The sequence below is a fragment of the Canis aureus genome, chromosome 13, assembly GCF_053574225.1.
Source record: "Canis aureus isolate CA01 chromosome 13, VMU_Caureus_v.1.0, whole genome shotgun sequence".
Classification (NCBI taxonomy): Eukaryota; Metazoa; Chordata; class Mammalia; order Carnivora; family Canidae; genus Canis; species Canis aureus.
In genome coordinates, this window is record NC_135623.1 from 49,183,638 (window position 1) to 49,204,591 (window position 20,954).

Consider the following 20,954-nt stretch of genomic DNA (forward strand, 5'->3'; position numbering starts at 1 on the left):
CAAAGCTATTTTATTTTGTGAGTCTGGATTGTATCAGCTTGTGAATGACATGTTCAAACCTCCTAGTATGATTGTGAATTTACTGTTTGTACCGTCTATATCTACTTTTCAACCTGTGTGTATGATTTTGTTGTAGACTTATCTTTTGTAAATAGGAATAACCATTGATCACTATGAGCTAGTATAGCTTACTGGCTGGCATCCATTCTGATCTGTGTCAGTCTATGCCACATCAGTGGCATAGTATTAAAATAGTATTGTATTATCCTTGCTGTTAATTGCTTATAGCTGGTTTCAGGGTTTTTTTATTTTGTTTTCCTTATATACTTCCTGCCCTTGAGAGAAGTGTTTTTTCTTACCTTTGTTTTTTGTTTTCCATTTAATCTGTTTGTTGTTGCTTCTCTACGTCCAACCCCCTGCCTTTTCCTGCATTTGCTGATTTTAAAAAATTGTAATGAGGCTGAATATTTGTGTATGTATTTGTGTTTGTTTGTGTTATATGCAACTTTTATTTCTCATTCTGTGAACTGTCAGTTTATGTCTTTTTATTTATCTGTTGTGTGATTGGTTGTAATCTTGATCTTGTAGGAACTTGTTACATTAAGAAAATTTTACCTTTTTCTGTGATATGTACCAAAAATTTTTTTTACAGAGTGTCTTTTTTTTTGACATAGTTTTATAGTATTTTTCCCCTAACCGTCTTATTAACTGCTTTCCATAGACTATGCTTTGGTTATGTTTCATTTTCCTTTTTCTTGATTTACTGTTTTTTTCTTCTAATGATTTGAAAGCTAACCATGTTAATTCCGTGCTTGCCTTAGTAGTTGCTCAGAAATTATCACATACATTTAAACTGAAAAGATCTTGTCATCTTTGAGAATAGATTAGTCTTTACCGTCTTTTGCTTATCCCCTTTTCCCATATGTTCCTTGTATTCTTGAGTCTTATTCCAGATTATAATAACTCTAAGAAGTTAATTTTTTGGTCAGTCTTTATTAATGATTATTTAGACCTCACAACCATACTTATAAGCATCAGTTTAAGCATATTACAAATTACTGGTTTCTTTGTACTACCATTTCTCTTATTTCAGTGTGTTCTTTCTTGGATTTCTTTTTATTTTTCTGGAATAATATCTAGAATCATTTTCTCCCAAAACAATTTTATGGCTAAATTCTGAAGTTTTTTTTTTTTTTTTTTTTTTTAAGATTTCTTTATTTATTTGGGGGGGAGGGGCAGAAGGAGAGGGAGAGTCTAAAGCAGACTTGGTGCTGAGCAGGGAGCCCAACACAGACCCAATCCCATGACCCAGAGATCGTGACCACCTGAGCTGAAATTGAGAGTCAGACACTTAACCAGTTGTGCCACCCAGGGACCCCTAAACTTTGAAACTTTATATATCCTAAAGTGTTTTAATTTTGCCCTCATATTTGAGTAATAAATTGATAGGAAATATATTCCTATAAAAGTTATTTTGCGGGATCCCTGGGTGGCGCAGCGGTTTGGCTTTGGGTCTGCCTTTGGCCCAGGGCGCGATCCTGGAGACCTGGGATCGAATCCCACGTCGGGCTCCCGGTGCATGGAGCCTGCTTCTCCCTCTGCCTGTGTCTCTGCCTCTCTCTCTCTCTCTCTCTGTGACTATCATTAATAAAAAATAAAAAATCTTTAAAAAAAAAAAGTTATTTTGCTCAAAACATTGGAAACATCCATGTCACAGATGAAAAAAAATTTTTTTTAATTTTAAATTTTATTTATTTTTCATGAGACAGAGAGAGAAAGAGAGACAAAGACACAGGCAGAGGGAGAAGCAAGCTCCATGCAGGGAGCCCGATGTGGGACTCGATCCGGGGTCTCCAGGATCACTCACTCCCTGGGCCGAAGGCGGTGCTAAACCACTGCACCACCGGGGCTGCCCCACGGATGAAAAATTTAATGCCAGTTTCTAGAGTTTAAAAAAAAGCTACATAGAGCTTTGCTACATTATAGTGTGAATGTTTTAAAAGAAAAAAGTTACAAAGGGACATTTGTAATATGTCTCACTTATATATATGTGGATGTCGAAAGAGAGAGAGAGGTCAAAGGATATTTAGCAATTATTGCCAATAGTGATTGTCCTAGTTATCTAGTACCATGTAGTCAACTCCCCCAAAAGTTAGTGATGCAAAATGACAACAATTTATTATGTTCGGAGACTCTGCATTAGGCATTCAGACAGGACACAGCAGTGATGGCTAGGCCTAAGATGTAAAGGCTTGAACGGTCACTCCCACATCTGGTGCCTCCACTGAGATGACTGAAGGCTGAACTGAACTGGGGCTGTCATCCTATGACACTTCCACTCCACTTGCACATATAAACACCACTTGGTATTTTTGTGGGAGTTGGACTTACGTGGTGCTTCAGGATCCCAAAACCAAGTGTCTAGAGTGAAGCTGCCTTCTGTGACCAAGCTTTGGAAGTCACCTAGTGTCATTTCACCATACTCTAGTTGAAGCAGTCACAGGCTTGCCCAGAATGGAGAGTGAGGATGGACACATAGACCCTACCTCCTGATGGGAAGAGTGTCAGAGAATTTGCAGCTATGTTTTGAAACTATCACAGCTGTAATAGACAAGAGTGTTGGTTAAAGGATGACAGGAATGTTTTTAAAAATCTCTTCTATTCACTACTGACACCCCAGAAGAGTAGTGTTTGATAAATATGTGTTGAATGAATGAGGAATGGAGTTTTTGCTCTCTCAATGCTTTTCTGTACTATATGAATTTTTCACAATAAGCATATATGATCTTTATAAATAGAAACAAAAATCATATAAAAGGTATATATTATGTTAATGTTTTAATTTATTTCATGATATCCTAGATATTTGAATGATTTCTATGAGTTGGAGCTACAGCATGGTTCTGGTGTTGTGGGTTGGAGCATTCCAGTGACTAAAGGGATTGTGCCTTCTCCAAGAGAATCCCACACAGCTGTCATATATTGCAAAAAAGATTCTGGAAGTCCTAAAATGTATGTCTTTGGTGGAATGTGTGGTGCTCGCCTAGATGATCTATGGCAACTTGACTTAGGTAAGCTTACCTTGATTTAGGCTCAGGAATTGGTTATGATTGATAAAGGCAAATATAAAAATTGCTATGGAAAAATATTTTTGATTGCAGTGTTTATTGAGTTACATTTAGATTTATAGAAGGCACTTGTGGCCAGCTCTGGAACAACAGAGATATGATGCAAATGGTTGCTGATCAGTGAAGTTAAACAAATGAATGTTTGGCTTATGACAGTAACTCTCCTGTGCTCCTTATAAGTAGGGTCTCTATATGTAATGGTTTGCCTGAGATGGCCCTGATTTATGCTTATTGTCCTGTGTAATTTTCAGTAGTACCAATTATCACTCTGTAAAGTGTCCCTCTTGGGGATGATCAAATTTATATGGTTACTCTGTCTCCAAGAAATGTAGCATTAATAACATTATGGCTGGTCCATAAAAAAAAACATGGCTAGCTTTTTTTAAAGAGATCCTAGAAGTGAGTGAGTGGAGGGTAGGTGTGTCTCACTTTTGACTACCTTCTACACAGTATGTTCTTACTTAAAATGTTAAAATCCCTAGTCTGGTTATAATTCAAAGTTGGTGGCACCCTAAACACACTTCTCCATTACAAATACTAACATTCAAATATAAATAGATTACTATAATTGGCTATTTATGTCAGCTGGAAATGTTTATTTTAAGATGAAGTTCATGTAATGGTTTTGAAACACTTTTGCTTCTTTTTGATAAGTCCCTTTTTATTTTTTTTAAATTCTTCAAGGTGAGGTAAATTGCTATTATTAAACCAAATTGCTAATATACTTATTTTTACTTCTAGAAACTATGTCTTGGTCAAAACCAGAAACTAAAGGGACAGTGCCACTTCCACGAAGCCTTCATACAGCCAGTGTTATAGGAAACAAGTATGGTTTTTGTTTTCCACTTTTTTTTAAACCAACTCAAGAAAGATACAAAGAGCAGTGCTACCAATTTCTTAGCAATAGATTATTGAATTTAATAATATTTTATTGTGTTTACTAAAGCTAAAATTGTAAGCCTATAGAAGCTAAAATATTTACTGTGCCAATTTCTTATCCTGCTGCCTCTTATATTTCTGTATATTTCTTACAGTGCCTTGCTCAGAGTAGGTAGTAAGTGTGAGGCAAAGTGTTGTAACAGTGATCTGTCCTCCATTGCCAGGTTTGACACACCAAACTCAGTGTTTCATTTTACTTATTTTTGGTAATGCTTGATTTGTATTCAGATGTGTACTCAGTATGTATGCTTAATGATTGAACTTGGGATGTCATTATGGTTGGAATGTAAACTCTGTAACCAGATTGCCTGAATTCAAGTCTCCAATTTTGGTACTTGTCATGTATGATCTGGGGCAAGGAAATTTAATCTGTCTGCACCTCAATTTCCTCAATATAAAATATAGATAATAATAAAACCTATTCCACAAGATTGTCTTGAAGATTAAATGGATTCATACATATGAAATGCTTCAAATGGTGTCTGGTACATAATGAGCAATCCATAAAAGCTGTTACTGTCATCAACAAGTTCCCTATTTGTGCATTATTGTGTAAATAGAATTTAATTAGATATTTTCCTTGTGTAGGGACTTTTTCTTATAAGTAATGTTTTAGGAAACAACTAGAGCCTCATTAGTTCTTTTTTAAGAATAGGGTGCCTGGGCAGCCTGGGTGGCTCAGCGGTTTAGCGCCGCCTTCAGCCCAGGGCCTGATCCTGGAGACCCAGAATTGAGTCCCACGTCAGGCTCCCTGCATGGAGCCTGCTTCTCCCTCTGCCTGTCTCTGCCCCCCTCTCTCTCTCTCTCTCTCTCCCTCCCTCTCTCTGTGTCTCTCTCTGTCTCTTGTGAATAAAAAAAAAAAATAAAACCTTTAAAAACAAAAAAAGAGGGGCAGCCCCGGTGGCTCAGCGGTTTAGCGCCGCCTTCACCCCGGGGCCGGATCCTGGAGACCAGGGATCGAGTCCCACGTCGGACTCCCTGTATGGAGCCTGCTTCTCTCTCTGTCTGTCATAAATAAATAAAATATTTTTTAAAAAGTAATAAAAAATAAAATAAAATAAAAACAAAAAAAAGAATAGGGCGCCTGGGTGGCTCATTCAGTTAAGTATCTGCCTTCAGTTCAGGTCATGATCCCAGGGTCCTGGGATCAAGCCTCGGATTGGCCTCCCCACTTAGCAGGGAGTCTGCTTCTCCCTCTCCATGTTTTTGGTCCCTTTCTCTTTATTTCTCAAATAAATAAGTCTTTGGGGGAAAAAAAAAGGAATACTCTACTTTGTTTAAAAAAATAGCCATAAAAAAATCTTAGTAAGATACATTTTTTATTTTATTTTTTTTTAAGATACAGTTTTTAGAATATCAGAACCCTTTTATAAAATGTAGTTTTTCCATTGGAACTCTAATATGTTAAATAGAAAGAAAATAGAGCTTCTCTTGTTGGCATAAGGTCACATGGGCCCTAAACTCTACCTGATGAACCTTTCTCCTTTAGCAGCCATTAGGCATGTCTCAAGAACCCTTAGGGCCCTGAGGGACATAGTTTAAAGTATTTTATTTGAGTAATATCAGTGACCAAAGTTATAAGAGACTTAATCCTCTTTGGGTACTGTATGCATACAACTCCAAATTTGATTTTAGGTGTCATAGATCATTTGACTGTCTTTCTGACTGAGGTACACTGAGTATATTATACATAATGATTTTCAAAATAAGTGAAATATTCCCCATTTTAACTTGCTGGAGAGAAATAATTTGATTCTGTATTGCTTCATGAAATTGTATACTCTTCAGAGGAGACCTCTTTATTCATTATCTTATTCCCATTATCTTGATCATGATAAGTGAGTAGTCCTGAAGCTTTGAGTCAACAAATAAGAAATTTAAGTCTATTGTTAGTATTTTAAATCTTAAAAAAATTAAAGCTTTAGTAAAAAAATCAACCACTTTATGTTCTCTCTTTTTGTTGTTCAGGATGTACATTTTTGGTGGATGGGTTCCACATAAGGGGGAGAATATTGAGACTTCACCTCATGATTGTGAGTGGAGATGTACTAGTTCATTTTCTTACCTAAATCTTGGTGAGTATTTTAAGAGTTACTTACTGAAATAAAATTTATTAATAAAATCATTTTTGTTACTTTATTGTTTAAGAACAATAGAGTAGTCATGGATATTTCTATCTTATAGATACAGCAGAGTGGACCACCCTGGTATCAGATTCTCAGGAAGATAAAAAAAATTCAAGACCAAGACCAAGAGCTGGACACTGTGCTGTTGCAATTGGCACTCGATTGTATTTTTGGAGTGGAAGAGATGGCTACAAAAAAGCACTGAATAGTCAAGTTTGCTGCAAGGATCTTTGGTATCTTGATACTGGTAGGTAAGAGTATTCAATAAATAAAATTTTTCCTTCAGGTAAATAAATACTTGAGCACTACATGTCTCTTGAGATTTAGTGTAAATGCCGCTGCGTCTCTCTTCCATAATTAAAAATGAATGGAAGAAATATTATATGTAGATACTTCCCACTCCAGGAGAATTTCTTTTTTTTCCTCCCCAGGAGAGTTTCTTAATTTTCCTGTCCTTGAGTGTAAAGGACAGGATTTAGTGACTCTCTCCCAAAGCACAGAAGATGAAAAGGGACCAATAGTAACTTAACAGTGGAAAGACCTGGAAAACACCATCTTCGAGTAATCAGTGTTAATATCACTGGTGATAGTCACTTTGAATCATTTACCCCTGCCTCTAATATCATGTGAGGAGAAGAAACTTCACTTCTGTGTTACCCCAAAACCCATAACCTTACTCTCACTGTGAGAACATACCAACACACCCAAATTGAGGAACATCCTAGACATTCTACAGAGTATGTGAACCGTACTTTTCAAAAATTTAAAAGTGATGAAACATAAGGAGAGTGAGAAATAGTCACAAATCAGAGGAGATGAAGGAGACATAATGACTAAATGCAGGGTGGTACCCTAGATTGGATTGGAACCAAAAAAACCCCACATTAATTAGAAAACTGGTGAAATATGAGTAGTCTGTAGTTAATAGTATTACTCCAGTGTTAATTTCTTAATTTTGACAAATGTGTTAACATTAGAGGAAACTAAAGAGTATATGGGAACTCTGCATTTTTTTTTCTGTAAATCTAAAAGTACTCCAAAATAAAAAGATTTTTAAGATAGATTTAGTTAGGGGTGCCTGGGTAGCTCAGTTGGTTAGGAGTCTGCCTTCTGCTTGGGTCATAATCCCAGTCCCGGGATCAAACCCTACGACAGACTCCCTGCTCAGTGGGGAGTCTGCTTCTCCCTCTGCCCCTCACCCCTCTCATGCATTCTCTCTCTCTAAATAAATAAATAAAATCTTTCTTTAAAGGATTTATTTTTAAAGAGCATGAGAGAGCATGGGGTGGGGTAGAGAGAGGGAGAGAGAGAATCCGAAGCAGACCCCTGGCTGGGTGGTTGAGCCCCAAGATAGGGCTCAATCCCACGATCCTGTGATCACAACCACAGCCAAAATCAAGAGTCAGATCCTCAACCAATGAGCTCCCTGGGTGACCCTAAAAGGATTTCTGTAAAAGTGTTAGAACATGAAAGAATTTTAAATACAGAACTTATCCATTTTTCAGGAAATATTTACTGATTGACACCTATCAGGAATTGTTCTAAATTGTTTTACATGCTGAGATGTGAAATGCTACAGCAATGAGAGACTGATAATGTCCCTGATGTTAAGAATGTATATTCTTAGAATGTGGGCAGCAGGATGACAGGCACTAATCAGACAAATTAATAAAATAAGTTCCGTTTCTGGTAAGCATGGGAAGATAGTAAGATAGAACAGTGAGATAGTGATGGGAAGTACTGGAATGGAGAAATGAGGTTAACTTCAGAGTAGGTATATATGATATGGCATTTGGGTTATAATCCAAATGGAGAGAAGACGCTATCCATGGAAAAAGCTGGGAGAGAGGGATCCCTGGGTGGCACAGCGGTTTAGCGCCTGCCTTTGGCCCAGGGCGCGATCCTGGAGACCCAGGATCGAATCCCACGTCGGGCTCCCGGTGCATGGAGCCTGCTTCTCCCTCTGCCTATGTCTCTGCCTCTCTCTCTCTCTCTGTGTGACTATCATAAATAAATAAAAATTAAAAAAAAAAAAAAGCTGGGAGAGAAACACTGTAGGAAGAGTCAACAGCAAGTACAGGGCCCTGCGTTAGGAATATATGGCACATTTGGGAACAGATTTGAGCTGACTGAAAAAGGAGAACATAGGAATGGAGGTTAGAGAAGTGACCACAGGACAGATCATGTAAGGCCTTGAACATTGTGGTAGAGTTTAGGTTATGAAGTACAAAGATAGTTTATTTATTAGTTTGAAGGAGACATGTGTTGTGATCTGATGTACATTTTGGAATGGCTACTGCAGTTATGTGGAAAATAAATTGAAGGTGGGCAAGAGTGCACACAGGGAGACCAGTTAGGAGACTTTCACAGGAGGCAGAGAAGTCTTAGACTACAGCAGTGCCAGTGGAGATGGGTAGAAGTGGATAAATTCAGAATATGTTTTGGAGTTCTTGAAAGAACCAACTGATGAATTGGGTGTGACATATGGTACAAAGAGAAGAATGGAGGATGAAGTTTTTAGCTTGAGTAATTTGGTGGTATTTCCATTTACTGAGATGGGGAAGACTGAGGAGAAAACCAGTTTGTGGAGAAAAGAGTTCCATTTAGACTATGCTAATTTTGAAATAAGGAGATCAAAAACATAGTCGATGAATAAAGAAATCTGGAGACCAGTAGAGAAATCAAATCTGGAGATGTAATGTGCGTTGTTACATGAGAAGAGAAGATTATAAAACATACTTATGAGTCCAGGTTTTTTTTAAGGGTATAAACAGAAAAATCTGGAAGGATACATTGTGTACCAAAGTTTTATCTAAAAGGTGAGATAAAAAAAAATAATAATAAAATAAAAGGTTAGATTAAACATTTTCTGAAAGGTTTTTCTTTAATCTGTATTTCCTACAGGAGCATGTATTGCTTTGGTAATGTAAAAACAGTTTAATTTTAAAATTAATTTAAAAAGTAATAAATGGAACAACTAAGTTAGAGACTAAAATATCTTCTATGGAAGAAGCACATACTAGCAAGCAGGAAAGAAATCTAGAAAATCCACCTTACTGATGCATCTTTGAAATTGAGAGTTATTTCCTGAACTCTAAGGATAAATTTCAGTCTCTGAGATTGAAAGAAAAATGTGTGTGTATAAATTTTTCTTGGCAGAGAATACATCACTTTCAGCAGATTGTCTAAGGGATCTGTAACTTTTAAAAGGTTAAAAATTATAGACTGGCCAGTTTTTCCATAAACCTTTTCTTTAGACATGAATATCTATCTAAAAGTAATCATGGCCACAATCATAAGGTCAAAATTTAGATTTTGCTTCTCGGTAAATGAGCATTAATTTTGGGGATTGGAGAAATGAAGGCTCTTCATCTTGCTTTTTTTTTTTCCACTTTATTTAATCTTTGTATATTTGATAACATTTAAAAGAGTGATTAATTCCATAAGGCTTTTTTTGAAAAATAGCAGTCCTTTGCTCCCACCTTCCTCTCATTTTCCTTGCTTCACAAGCATCTACTTTCAACTCCATTAAACAATTATTTTGGTATTTACTTCTATCTTTCCATATAACATGCATATATTGTTATCTTGATTTTTTTCAGTTTAGGCATAAAATGCTCACTTTTTACTATGGAAATTAAGGATTTATCTCTTCTTTCCACCATTCCTCACCTCTCTCCTATACACCTCTCCTACCCCCATTCTCTCAATATGGTTATACCATAATTTTGTTAGATGAGTATTCATTGTTTACCTTATGACCATATAAACACTGTTCACAGGTGAGCCATGTAGAATTTTGTGAAACTTTTCTTGTATAACTTTTTATTTACCATGGATTCATAATTGTCACTTTTGTTTATTATAGACTTGTATGTATCTACCACTAATTCAATCCATACTGTGTTATTTGTTTAAATCTTCTCTCATTATGGTTAGATGCATCAGATATTCTATCAGATTTCATCGTCTTGAAGAAATTTCTCCTGCTCCAATCTGGGATGGTTGTCCTCCACAAATCAAGCCCAGCTATCATCTTGGAGTCTCCCTTCATCATCTTCCTGGCGATATCTTTTGCCTCTCACCTGTGCCGGATTCCCTGTTTCCTGGATCCCATATTTTTCCCGTCCTTAGTTTACTGTTTCATTTCTTGTGGAACACATCCCAGGAAAAGGGTGCATAGGTGATAAATTTATTTTGAGATTTCACATTGTCTGGAAATATGTTCCGTCTTTCTTACACTTAATTGGCCATTTGCATAGAAATAGAATTCTACTTTGGAAGTCATAACCCTTCAGGATTTTGAAAGCATTGTTAAACTGTATTCAAGCTTCCATTTTTTTGTTAAGAAACCCAAACCACGGGGATCCCTGGGTGGCTCAGTGGTTTAGCGCCTGCCATTGGCTCAGGGCGTGATCCTGGAGTCCCGGGATCAAGTCCCGCATCAGGCTCCCTGCATGGAGCCTGCTTCTCCCTCTCTCTCTCTCTCTCTCTCTCTCAGTCTCTCATGAATAAATAAATAAATAAAATCTTAAAAAAAAAAAAAAAGAAACCCAAACCACTTCTAATTTTTATTCCTTTTAAATGTGATCTTCCCTCTCACCCTTGATAGCTTTCAGGATTTTTTTTTTTTTTTTTTGTCCCCACTATTCTTAAATTTCATGGTGATGTGCCTTGTGCATCTATTTTTAACCCATTGTGTTGAGTACTCAGTGAGTCCTTTCAATCTGGAAACTCATGTTCTTTAGTTCTGGAAATTTTCTTAATTTATTGCATTGATTTGCACCCTTCTGTTTTCTCTATTTTCTCTTCATGTAAATTCTGTTATGTGGGTGGTGTACCTCTTGGACTTGTCTTCTTGTTTGCTTGTATGGGTTGTCTTACTTTAAGAAATATAAACTGGACTATGAATAGGATTATGGAGAAATCCAAATGGGGAATAGTTGAAGGAACTGTGTTTACTTATCCTCTAAAACAGTCATCAAATTTTTTCTGTAAAGAGCCAGGTAGTATTTTTGACTTTCTAGACCATATAGTCTTCATAACTATGCAATTCTGCTGTTGTAGACGAAAGCAATCATAACTAATACATTAACAAATGATCACAGCTGTGTTTCAATAAAACTTTATTTACAAAAACAGCCCATAAGCTAGCCAGTTTGCTGACCCCTTCTCTAAAAGATACAGAGATAGGTATTAGACTAGTTCTATAAGATAAGGTATAGACTAGTTCTATAAGCTACATTATAGCTTATAGATAATCAACTCATTAGAAGAATTACTTTTCTTATATAACTGTCTAAAGATGGAATGTACTCCTCTAGGAATTGTGAGTTCCCTGAGTTGGTAGGTAAACAAAAAGACAACAAGGATATTGTAGAAATAATTTCAGGTTAATTTCTTTTTCCCGGTTCTAAAAGTCTATGATTGGTATTTGTTTTGGAATTTTGGAAATGTTGGTAATATTTAATACCAAAGTAATTATTTGTTTGGGGTAGTACAAGTTTTGATAAGAGTGTAGGGGGGCACTTGATGGGATGAGCACTGGGTGTTATGCTATATGTTGACAAATTGAACTCCAATAAAAAAATATACAAAAAAAGTGTATTAACTTGAAGAAGTTATGTTTTTCCTAAATATCATGTCCAAATTATCTTTGGTAACATTGACAGTATTTCTAACATGTATGCTATTGGCTGAAAATTGGTTCATAAAATTAAAAACTTACAAAGAAGGTAAAATAATGTAGCTTTAACTATAAAATACTTGGTTCCCTTCTCCCCCTCACTGCTATGATTAAACATTTCTTTCTGATTCTAATAACTCAGATAGCTTGGAACCAGATTGTTTTGTTTGTAGAGCTATTTGTATAAGGAATTAAATAAATAAATAGAATCAGAACCCCAAACTGTTTTCATTTGACCTACGATAGCTATGTTTATCTGAGTAAATTTTCTCTCTTGGTAGACAGATGAAATACTCATTGCTAACATTTTCCAAGCTCCAGGCCCACACAAACTATATAGGCAAACTGTTGATACATTTGAAACACCAATGTTTAATATCAATATTGTTCTTTAGAGAAACCACCGGCACCATCACAAGTACAACTGATCAAAGCCACTACCAACTCTTTCCATGTCAAATGGGATGAAGTGCCTACAGTTGAGGGCTATCTTTTGCAGCTGAATACAGACTTGCCGTACCAAGCTGCATCATCAGATTCTTCAGCAGCACCAAATATGCAAGGTAACATAATTTCACCTTAAAGCATGCATGCTCATGCTTTTTTTGAAAAGTTACTGCAGGAAAACCAGTGATTATGGCCTAATTTAAAAAATCAAATAGGTTGCATTTCAACTCTGAAGCTTACCTGTCTTACCATTATAATGTGGTAGAATGCATAGATATGTAGGATGGAATGTTTTTTTCTGCAGTTCATTCTGATGTACTTTCTTAATTTGACATACTACTTGACTTCAGGAGATGGTTTTAATTAGCTTTCATTAGTATTTCAGCTTTTTTCAAAAGTGTTTTTATATAGTAACAGGCACTTAGTAAAAACATTTGATTTTACGTGTACTTTTAGGATTGTAGTCAACTATTAAGCAAGCTATTAAAATAGATAAACTTTGATAAAGATACTACTTTTTAACCTTTAATGCATAACTTTTTAGAAATCCTTAATTGTAATATATTTTATTGAAGCTAATTTAGAGCATCGTGTCAGTCTGAACTTTCTTATCCCTACAGGAGTCAGAATGGACCCTCACAGACAAGGCAGTAATAGCACCATTCCTAACAGTGTAAGTTTAAAAAAAAAAATTATGATGGCAAATGAATGTTTATGGTTAGAATCCCTATTTTTATTAATATTTTTAGTATATTACCCTAGGGCAGAGGTTCTCAACCCTGTCTGCATGTTAGAATCACCTCTGAGATTAAAAAACAAACACACAGAATCCTAAGCCTTTCCCCAGATTTAGTGAAGCAGAATCTTTAGGATGATGCCCAGGTAACTCTGGTTTTAAGGAACACTCCATAGATCACTATGACAGTAGCCTACATTAAGAACCCCTAACCAAGAGATTAAAGTCAACCCTCATTACACAGCATCAGAGGCTAATCCATTATAGTTTATACTTACAGTATCTTGAAATCTGTATTTTGACGTTTGTAAATATCATACACATTTTAAGTTTTCCATATCCATTGAAATATGGAATGTGAAATAATTCCTTTACTATGTACTTTGTTGACCAAAGAATGAGTTGCTAAGTTGAGCATTGATGTTCGTGAGGTTATTTTTTGTTTATGAAGTGCTTCACAGTAGGTATTTGTAGAGACTAATGAACAAGCTTCCTAAAATTTACACTGGTTTTATATGGCAAACTGCTATTTAAATATACAGTAGATTCTTTTCAAGGAAAATGATAGGTATAAGTGCATGTGTTCTGAATATGCCTGTTATGGACAAGTATCTTTAAGGCCATAAGAAGTTATAACTGACTCTAGAGTTCTAATTGATAATTAAGATAGAGAGAGATAAAAAAGTAACAAAAAACAGGTAAGTAAAAAGGGGGCCACATATTGGGGTTTTTGAATGAAGCCAGATCACTTTTATGGCTCAGTAGAACCCTAAATATTGCTATATAGTAACTGATATTCACACTGATAACTTGAATTATCAAAAAGTTTAAATGTATTCATTATAGTGTATATAAGAAGACAGAAACAGAGTTAGAAGTCTCCTATCTAAAATGTTTAATGTTAAAGAATATTGGTATGTGTATGTATTAAATAGTAATCTCTCTTTGGAAAACTCAGTCATACAGAATAGTTCATTTGCTTGAACTGAGATTTTATTTTTAGGAGTCATCAGATCTTTAATACCCATATTGACCTTGTTAAGAAAATTTGACAAAAATGTTAAGCTTGTTAGCTTTGGTGTTGTCTCCTTTGTTACATACATATTTACTTGAATATTAACTACCACTTCTAAAAATGTCGTGGTTTTTTTTGTTTGTTTGTTTTTGTTTTTTCTCAAAATATACCCTCTCATTCCCCTTCAGAACTGGTCTTTTGAGAATAGAGATTAAGTGAAGAAATTGTTCTCTTAAACTATTGTAAAATTTAAAGAATAGCCCTATACAAACTAAGAGTATAATTTAAACTGTTTTATATTTTGGTAAATTTATTTTCAAAAGCATTTAAGTTGTAAATCATTTTCGTGGTTTTTTACATGTATTTCAATTTAATTGAACATTGCTTGCTACAGTAAGCTATTTTATTTCTTATAGGTCAGTGATAACAGTGCAAAAACTGAACACACAGCTCTGAAAGGAACTTCTGTGAAAAACAGACCAGATCTCAAAGCATCAAGTGATTCTAATGCCACTTTGCATTCATCTTTGGCAGCTAATGCTTCTAATCATAATAGTTGTGTCGTGGATGTGCTAAGGAAAAATGAAGGTATAAGGATGGTGTTTTAAATAAAGCTAAAGCTTTTTATAATAATAGGGAATTTTAGTCTTTGGAAAAATAAATGTTACATGGTTTTGATCCATTTTCAAAATAATAATAAACCTACTGTATTGACCCTCGTTAGAATGATGTCAGGGTACTAAGGAACCACTTAACCTGAATAGAAACGCTTAGTTAATGAGCTATGGAATTCAGGCGAGGCAAGCTCTTGTATGACATTTGAAGTTGGCCAGTGTGTTCATTGTCCCTCTCCAATTACTGTATTTTCTTAGCACTTAGAACTATCTGAAATCATTGGGCAGGGATTTTCTTGTTCATCTTTATTTCCTTAGCACCCAGATCCATGTCTGGTTAATAGTAGCCACTTAGTAAATATTTGTTTCGCAGGTAACTGGATTATTCTCAGAAAGATAGTTCATTTATAAGAACTGTTGGTTACATTCATGGGACAGCTTGTAATTCAGTGAACCCTATGTTTAAAATGAGTTCATTTGAGTATCCTCATGCCATTTGAGATACATTAAGCATTATGCCTGATTTTAATATATGAAATTTATATAAAAATTTATATAAATTTTATAAATCTCATTGTGATAGATATATGTGACATAGAAACATGTGTTTGTATTCTTTTTTAAAGATTCTATTTATTTATTTATTTGACAGAGAGAGAGAGCACAAGCAGGGGGAATAACAGAGGGAGAAGGAGAAGCAGGCTCTCTGCTGAGCCAGGAGCCCGACACAAGGCTTGATCCCAGGACTCTGGGATCATGACCTGAGCTGAAGGCAGAAGCTCAACTGACTGAGCCACCCAGGCGCCCCTGATTGTATTTTTAATTTGATAAAATCTTGACAGCTGATATAAATCTAAATCCTCTTCAATGATGGAAACTTAACATGATGAATATTATTTCACGTGAATATTTTTCCTCATTTCATTATATGTAGAAAAGGAGAAGTGTTGTTTTCTTGATTTTCTGATAGAATCATTTGGTCAAAATTATAAAAGCCTGGTCCTAGGCCTCCACTTATCTTCCTTCTTCCCTCCCTTTCTTCCTTCAAACAGAGAGAGAGTATAAGCAACAGGAGTGGCAGGAACAGGGGAGAAGCAGACTTCCTGCTGAGTGGGGAGCCCAATACAGGGCTTGATCCCATGATCCCTAGATCGTGACTTGAGACGAGGCAGATGCTTAACTGACTGAGCCACTCCACCTACTTCTTATATTGATTTTTTTATGTCTGTCTTATAAAGAAGTTTATACTCTTAAAAACAAAAGGAGCTTTGAGATTTCAGAATCTTAATGTACTCTAAATCCTAGGTCGGAAAGCAGTTTGGATAAAATTAGTACTAAGCAAATGTGAAAACTAGAGTGGTTGTACAGTGATAGTATCTGGCAGATCAAAGACATTCAAATATGTGAAAGAATGGCTACCCAATTTCAGGTTAACAGGAGATTGGACTTTTTCTCTGTAGTTTGAAAAGCTATATGTTTCCAAAGTAGGAGAGTGACATGAGTAGTTGTTTAGAAAGAAACTCTGGCCTCACTATCAGAAGAACTATAGTAGGAAATGATTGGGGGACCTGTTAAAGTGTTCTTTTAGGACTGTAAGAGACACAGAGACTAAAGCAGTGGGTAGGATGGAGAGGAGAGAATATATTATTTCTCAGGCTTTTAGAACCTAGCATCTCTTATTAGCCTTGGAAACTAGTTGGATGTGTGAAATAAAAATGAGTTGACCATGACTCCCAGTTTTGGGGTTGGAAGTCCAGTGGATGACGGTACTCTTTATCAAGATGAAATGTAAGAGCAAGAACAGACGTGGGGGAAAGGTAAGTTCAACTTTGAACTTAGTGTTTTTGAGGCACTTGAAGAACATATTGGTAAAGATTTCTAATAGGCAGTTGGATACTTAGGTGTAGACTCTAGGTAGTTTTGGCTGGAAGTACAACTTAGAAGTTAAAGGCACCTGGGTGGCTCAGTGGTTGAGAGTCTGCCTTTGGCTCAGGGTATGATCCTGGAGTCCTGGGTTCGAGTCCTGGATTGGGTTCCTTGCAGGGAGCCAGCTTCTCCCTCTGCCTACGTCTCTGTTTCTCTCTGTGTCTCTCATGAGTAAATAAATAAAATCTTAAAAAAAAAAAAAAAGTTAAGAGTATCTAAAATATAAGCTCCACAAGAGCAGGGACCTTGTCTGACTTGTTCACTGTGAGATTCCTAGTGCCTGGCACAATGCCCAGGACATATGTATTTGAGAGATGTATGATTTGTGAATGGTAGTTAAAGCAAAGGAAAATGTGTCAATGAAGATAAGAGAGGGCTTGGGAATACCTGCATTTAAAGAGTCATTTGAAGAGAAAAAACCAGCCAAAGAGATTGAAAAGGGGTTGCTAGGAGGTCAGGAAAAGAACCAGAGATTGGTGTCCTGTTTCTTACAGGCATCACAGATTGTGACTATATATTTATTGTGTTTGCATGTCTGTCTCTACCACATCATTATAAGTTGATGAGGTATTAACCATGCCCGCTTTGTTTCAGCATTGTAGAGACAAGTACAGTATCTGTAAATAGTAAATCTTCAGTATTGTGGAATGAGTAATTATAAGTCATAGAAAGAAACAGCTTCAAAAAGGAGTATGTGGTCAGCATTGTTTACATTGCAAAAAAGGTCAAGTAAATAGAAATCAAAAGGCATCCCCTAGAAACCATTGACATTTGCCAGAGCCGTTTCATTAACCTAGTGGGTTAGAGACCAAGTTTGAGGAGGCCAAGGAAGTAGTGACTGCTCTGAAGGGAATCAGCGAGGGGCAAAGGTAATGGGAGATTTGTGGAGTCAAAGAAGTTGCGTGTTTGTTTGCTTGAGAGACTTGATAATGTTTATGGATTGAGGGCCAAAAACTACTAATGAAAAAGAATCTGGAAACCCTGAGAGAGAGGACTGATTGATGAAAGAGGGTCCCAAAATATGGGGAAGAAATGAGACCAAGAGCACAGGAGGATAGATTATCCTTTCTCAACAGAGAGGTCAGTTCATCCTCTGAGATGGAAGAAAAGACAGAAAGGTTGGGCATAATCACAGACATGTGACTTCTATATTTTTCCCTAAAATGGTAAGTAAAACATTTGATCTACGATTTAGGGAAAGTCCGAGAGCAATGATTCAGTGTTTAGAGTGGACAAAAGAGCTGAGAAATTGGACATCTGTTATCTATGTAGTAGTGCACTTTATTTTTCTAAACATTTTATGGCTGGTGGTTAATTCATGCGAATGACATTAGTGGTACTCATGTTTATAATTTTAAAATTGAAAATACGAAGAATTGTATGACAAGAACCATAAGATGGCACATTTATTGCAGGCATTATGTTAATAATTGATCTTTTCACTTTAATTTTAGGTCCTCATACTTCAGCATATATAGGTGTTCTAAGTAGTTGCCTGGACTTAAGAACAGTAGTCCCTGAAACTTCTGTATCCAGTTCTGTTTCCAGCGCACAAACTATGGTAACCCAGCAGACCATTAAAACTGAATCATCCAGTACAAATGGGGCAGTTGTTAAAGATGAAACTTCACTAACAACATTCAGTACCAAATCTGAAGGTTTGAAATGTATTTCGCATACTGTATTTTGAACCATTTTTGTATATAAATTCATCAGGCTTATTTGTTTGGATGGGGATTGCATTTCATCTTGGATTGAATTATATATAAACAGATAAAACACTTAATTAAAATTATTCTGTAATATACTCTGCCACCTTCCACAAAATATTTAAATCAGCACACACTGAAATACATTCAGAATGTATTCTCCTACCATGAATATATTCAGCAAATTTTTTTCCCCATAGAAAAGATTCATTCTTTAGACTATGGAGTAACAATTCTCCCAGCTTGATTTCTGTTTTTGTAAATTCTCATTTCATTCTTTTGAGTAGGACTTGTGTTTCATCTTTGGTAAACGTTCTCTGCAGTTCTAGCTAGTCATCAAACCCTTGAGAAATGAACTTTGTAGATTAGTTCGAGTTAGAGGGTTCATATCTAATTATTGTGCCTTTCTCCTTCTGGCTATTTTTTGTATGTTTATAAATTATATTTTAATGTGTCTGTTTGGTAAGTGATTACATAAGTCTTACATGATGAATTGTTTGGTTTTTAGTTGATGAAACATGTGCGCTGCCTGCAACTAAGATCAGCCGTGTAGAAGCACATGCTACAGCGATGCCATTTTCTGTAAGTATATGACCTGAAGATCATATGTGTTTACAGGTGGAATTCTGAGCAACTTCAGCATGAATTCATGAAAAGATTCTTTGGTGTCCTCTAGTAATGACTTGCCAGAGATTGAGAAATGAAGGCTTTAATAGGGAAATGTTTACAATATAATGTTAAGTGAAAAAAGGTGCATAAAAAATTATACACATACACACATATATATACACTGTGGTCCCAATTTTATTAAAAAATACACGTGATACATTCTCTTTTTTTTTTAAGATTTTATTTATTCATGAGAGACAGAGAGAGAGAGGCAGAGACACAGGCAGAGGGAGAAGCAGGCTCCCTGCAGAAAGCCCGATGTGGGACTCAATCCCAGGACCCCAGGATCACGTCCTGAGCCCAAGGCAGACGCTCAACCACTGAGCCACCCGGGCGTCCCGATACATACATTCTCACTCTCATGTGAGTCCACACATAATTCACACTACAATACCAGATAACTCTCTGCAGGCTGTGTGGCCACAGATAAGTTTTACTTTCCTCTCTAGACCTTCAGTATTTTTGTATAGTTAAATGCGCTCTTTCATAATCAGAAACACATGTCTGTGTGTGTGTGTGTACATATATATGTATATACACAAATTACGTTAATGAGTAAAAGGACACGTTACAGAATATAAAACTCTAATGACCCTATTGCTAGCTATTTATTAGGAGAACAGTAGAATATTGCAGTATGGGGTTAGATATACCTACAGGGTAGCCCAATAATCTCTGACTTCGGGTTGTTTTATGAAAGGCCAAAATTGGTCTGCATGGCACCAAATTTAAAATGCTCGGTATATACCTCACAAATATACCACAATTGTTATAGTGAGGTAAATATAAGGGTCATACATATGTGTATATATACTTTTTAATTTATTTTAAAATTATCAGTCATTTCAACTTTATTGCTATGAGCAAGAGTTTTTATTTGACTTAATACTTACCTCTTAGAGACACCTAACTCTGGAAAATGAACAAGGGGTAGTGGAAAGAGAGGTGGGTGGGGGGTTGGGGTGACTTGGTGATGGGCAGTGAGGGGGGCACCTGGTGGGATGAGCACTGGGTGTTATGCTATATGTTGGCAAATTGAACTCCAATAAAAAAGTTAAAGAAATAAATAGTAAAAAAATTTACCTCTTAGAATCTTCAGGAATTGTCTGTAGTTTTAATTTTCTTTCAATCATTATTTTATGGATTTTGATCATATATTTACCTTCTTCAGCATTCATCTTTCCAGAATGTTAAGTCCTAGTATTCTTAGACTCTCCTCAGGGAGGAATTATTAAAGGGAACTTTTTTCTCCTAAATCTATTTTGCAACACATCAGCCAGAATGGTATTTGTTATTTCAGTTGGAGCCAGTTGTTTTATAAAAATTGTTGAAGAGAGTTTTTACAACTTTAAAAATGAAAAGTTTAAAGATATTCCTTTAAAAAAAAAAACCTTAAAAGACTTTTCTAGTTAGCTCACTTTGTCATGTGTGATAGCTTAAATAACAAATAATGTGAATTATAAGCATGTACCTCTGCTATTATATATTTAAGACAGAAATAAATAACTGAAGTGCACATTTGTTTTGAGCTTCTGGAAACAGTGTCTCATTTATAAAGAAGATGGCTTAAAAAGGTTAGTTCCAGGGATAAGTATTTACTTATCACTAAAAGTAGCTTAAGGTAGAGGAAGTTTATTTGTTTTAAAGCAAGGTAAAAAATGTAAAACTGTTTAATCTGCTCCTCTTTAGTATATACTAAAGTATATTCAAATTGCATTTTAGTTTTGAACATTTTTTCTCCTTTTAGGTTTGGAGAATCCCAGGTATTTCAAGTGCAAAGATCACTGAATTTCTGCTAGTTGTTTTTGAATCTAGAAATAAGCCAGCTTGGAATGAATTTTTCCTTATTTGCTCCTTCTGGAGCAAGGTATAATGTCACACTAAAGGGATTACATTTTCTGAGAGAGTCTCTGAAATGACAATGTTCTATAAAACAGCTGGCATTTTAACATATCACTG

General features: G+C 35.8%; 1 protein-coding gene across 2 annotated transcripts in view; it reads left to right on the top strand.

Annotated features, from left to right (window-relative positions):
* The window catches only part of HCFC2 (host cell factor C2), a 41,670-nt gene that overhangs the window by 8,139 nt on the left and 12,577 nt on the right, over positions 1 to 20,954 (top strand). For both annotated transcript variants that reach the window (XM_077846125.1, XM_077846124.1), the window contains exons 4-12: positions 2,863 to 3,071; positions 3,870 to 3,954; positions 6,036 to 6,142; positions 6,252 to 6,440; positions 12,275 to 12,442; positions 12,947 to 12,999; positions 14,494 to 14,665; positions 18,072 to 18,275; positions 18,835 to 18,908. In XM_077846125.1, the coding sequence (XP_077702251.1) occupies positions 2,863 to 3,071; positions 3,870 to 3,954; positions 6,036 to 6,142; positions 6,252 to 6,440; positions 12,275 to 12,442; positions 12,947 to 12,999; positions 14,494 to 14,665; positions 18,072 to 18,275; positions 18,835 to 18,908 (1,261 nt within the window). The remainder of the gene's footprint in view (positions 1 to 2,862; positions 3,072 to 3,869; positions 3,955 to 6,035; positions 6,143 to 6,251; positions 6,441 to 12,274; positions 12,443 to 12,946; positions 13,000 to 14,493; positions 14,666 to 18,071; positions 18,276 to 18,834; positions 18,909 to 20,954) is intronic.